At 42.2% G+C, this 2,366-nt stretch overlaps 1 protein-coding gene across 1 annotated transcript in view; it reads right to left on the bottom strand.

Moving 5' to 3' along the window:
• Positions 1 to 2,366, bottom strand: part of LOC106870641 (uncharacterized) — a 133,163-nt gene that overhangs the window by 24,010 nt on the left and 106,787 nt on the right. The window contains exon 8 of the mRNA XM_052974538.1: positions 460 to 556. Coding sequence (XP_052830498.1) covers positions 460 to 556 — 97 coding nt within the window. The remainder of the gene's footprint in view (positions 1 to 459; positions 557 to 2,366) is intronic.

Here is a 2,366-nt window from a genome sequence, read left to right as displayed (position 1 = left end):
TGATTTGTTCGACTTAAAAAAACCTTTCAAGGCGGTACCCCAGCCAAGCTACTGTTAAATGACTGAAAAAAGTAAAAGAGTGGTTTGAAATTTTGGCACAAGGACGTAAGTCGATTACATCGATCCCAGTGCTCGACTTGTATTTATTTTATCGATTCCAAAATGATGAAAGGCAAAGTTGACTCCGGCGGAATTTGAGGTCAGAATTTAAAGACGGATGAAATACCGCTAAGCATTTCGCCCCGCGTGCTTTCGATTCTGCTAGCTCGCCGGCTTAGTGATTTTATACATTATTAAGAGCGTGTGCGAGTGTGAGTGTGTGCGATTGTGAAGGATTTTTAGTGTGTTAGTGATTTTTAGCGAACTATATACAAGAATAAGCCTAACTTTGTTAGTAGGGACTGACCTAACTCTAAAAAGCAAAAACATGGGATCTACATTAAGTAAATCATCATTCTTACCTGACCGTTTCAAGTGGAACACGGTGGAATATATCGAATAAAACTGGATTCACTCGTTTCTGTATAATGTCCCTGTATTCATCTATTATTTTCGACTGAAATGAGAGGACAACATTAAATTAACGTGATTATACTCAATTCATAGTTAATTAATTAATGTATTGCTTTATAATCTACGGGGTTGGAATGGAAATATTTCAGGTAGAAAGTAACGATTGCTTAGAATGAATGGTTTTAGTGAGACTAATTTGAGGACTGAGGGCGGTGGTTTGGAGAGTCTATTGATCGAGTGTAGAGGAACCTAAGATATTAGAAGATATTGCCTCAGTGTAGGGAGTAGTATGTAGTGGTTACAGTCTGTTTAGTAAGTGAAGGGGTGAGGAAGGTGTTTGTGAATTTATTGTTTGAGTATAGGAGAGGTTGAGACGTAGAGTAATGACCGAGTACGCAGAAGGCGTTGGTGAGTTTATTAGCAGAGTGTAGAAGAGAGAAAGGCAGCGAGCTAGCGGACTCGTTAGCACGTCGGGCGAAATACCCAGCTGCATTGCTTCTGGCTCTTTACATTATGAGTTCAAATCCCGTCGAAGTCAGCTCTGCTTTTGATCCCTTCGGGGTCGATAAAATAAAGTACCAGTCAAATAGTAGGGGGTCAATGGAATCGGTGAGCTGGCAGAAACGTTAGCACGCCGGGCGAAATGCTTAGCAGTATTTCGTCTGCCGCTATGTTCTGAGTTCAAACTCCGCCGAGGTTGACTTTGCCTTTCATCCTTTCGGGGTCGATTAAATAAGTACCAGTTATGCACTGGGGTCGATATAATCGACTTAATCCATTTGTCTGTCCTTGTTTGTCCCCTCTGTGTGTAGCCCCTTGTGGGCAGTAAAGAAATAGGAATCGTGTTGTCCCCACCCCCCTCAAAAGTACTGGCTTTGGTCCCTGCTTGCAACGGATTAGCGTCCCGTTCAGGGTATGTTGTAATTTCAGTGACTTGTGCGCGTTAATCGGACAACAGGCTTTGTAAATCTTAGAGCTCAAGAAAAAATATAAAACAAAGGAGAGAGAAAAAAAAAGAGACGTTTTATCTCTTATCATTTACATTTTACATATTTCAGTCGTTGGACTGTGGTCATGCAGGGGCACTGCTTTGAAGGATTTAATCGGACAAATCAACCCCAGTATTTGTTGTTTTTTTTTAAAGTCTGGTCCTTATTTTATCGGTCTCTTTTTTTCCTAACCACTAAGCTACAGGGATGTAAACCAACACCGGTTGTCAAGCGGTGAGATTGGGGTAAACACAAACATAAAGACACCCCCTCCACACACAAGTATTATTCGACGGGCTTCTTTCAGTTTCCGTCAACCAAATCCACTCACAAGGCTCTGATCAGCCCGAGGCTATAGTAGAAGATACTAGCCGAAGGTGCCACATATTGGGACTGAAACCGGAGCCATATTTGTAGCCTAAATGTAGAGAAGAGGAAAATATTCGAGAGTATTGGCTGTTTATAGAACAGACAAAGATATTGATTTCAAATTTGGACAAAAGACTGGCAATTTCGGGGGAGGGGGTAAGGCGATTGCATTGACACCGGTAATCAACTGGTACTTTATTTTATCGGCCCAGAAAGGTTGACAAGCAAAGTCGACCTCGGCGGAATTGGAACTCAGAACGTAAAGACGGACGTAATGCCACTGAACATTTTCCCCGACATTTACTCTTTTACTCATTTACTTGTTTCAGTCATTTGACTGTGGCCATGCTGGAGCACCGCCTTTAGTCGAGCAAATCGACCCCCAGGACTTATTCTTTGGAAGCCTAGTACTTATTCTATCGGTCTCTTTTGCCGAACCGCTAAATTACGGGGACGTAAACACACCAGCATCGGTTGTCATGCGATGTTTGGGGG

Source organism: Octopus bimaculoides, chromosome 18, assembly GCF_001194135.2.
Source record: "Octopus bimaculoides isolate UCB-OBI-ISO-001 chromosome 18, ASM119413v2, whole genome shotgun sequence".
Classification (NCBI taxonomy): Eukaryota; Metazoa; Mollusca; class Cephalopoda; order Octopoda; family Octopodidae; genus Octopus; species Octopus bimaculoides.
Note: the sequence above shows the minus strand (reverse complement) of the source record. Positions and strands in the feature narration are given on the sequence as shown.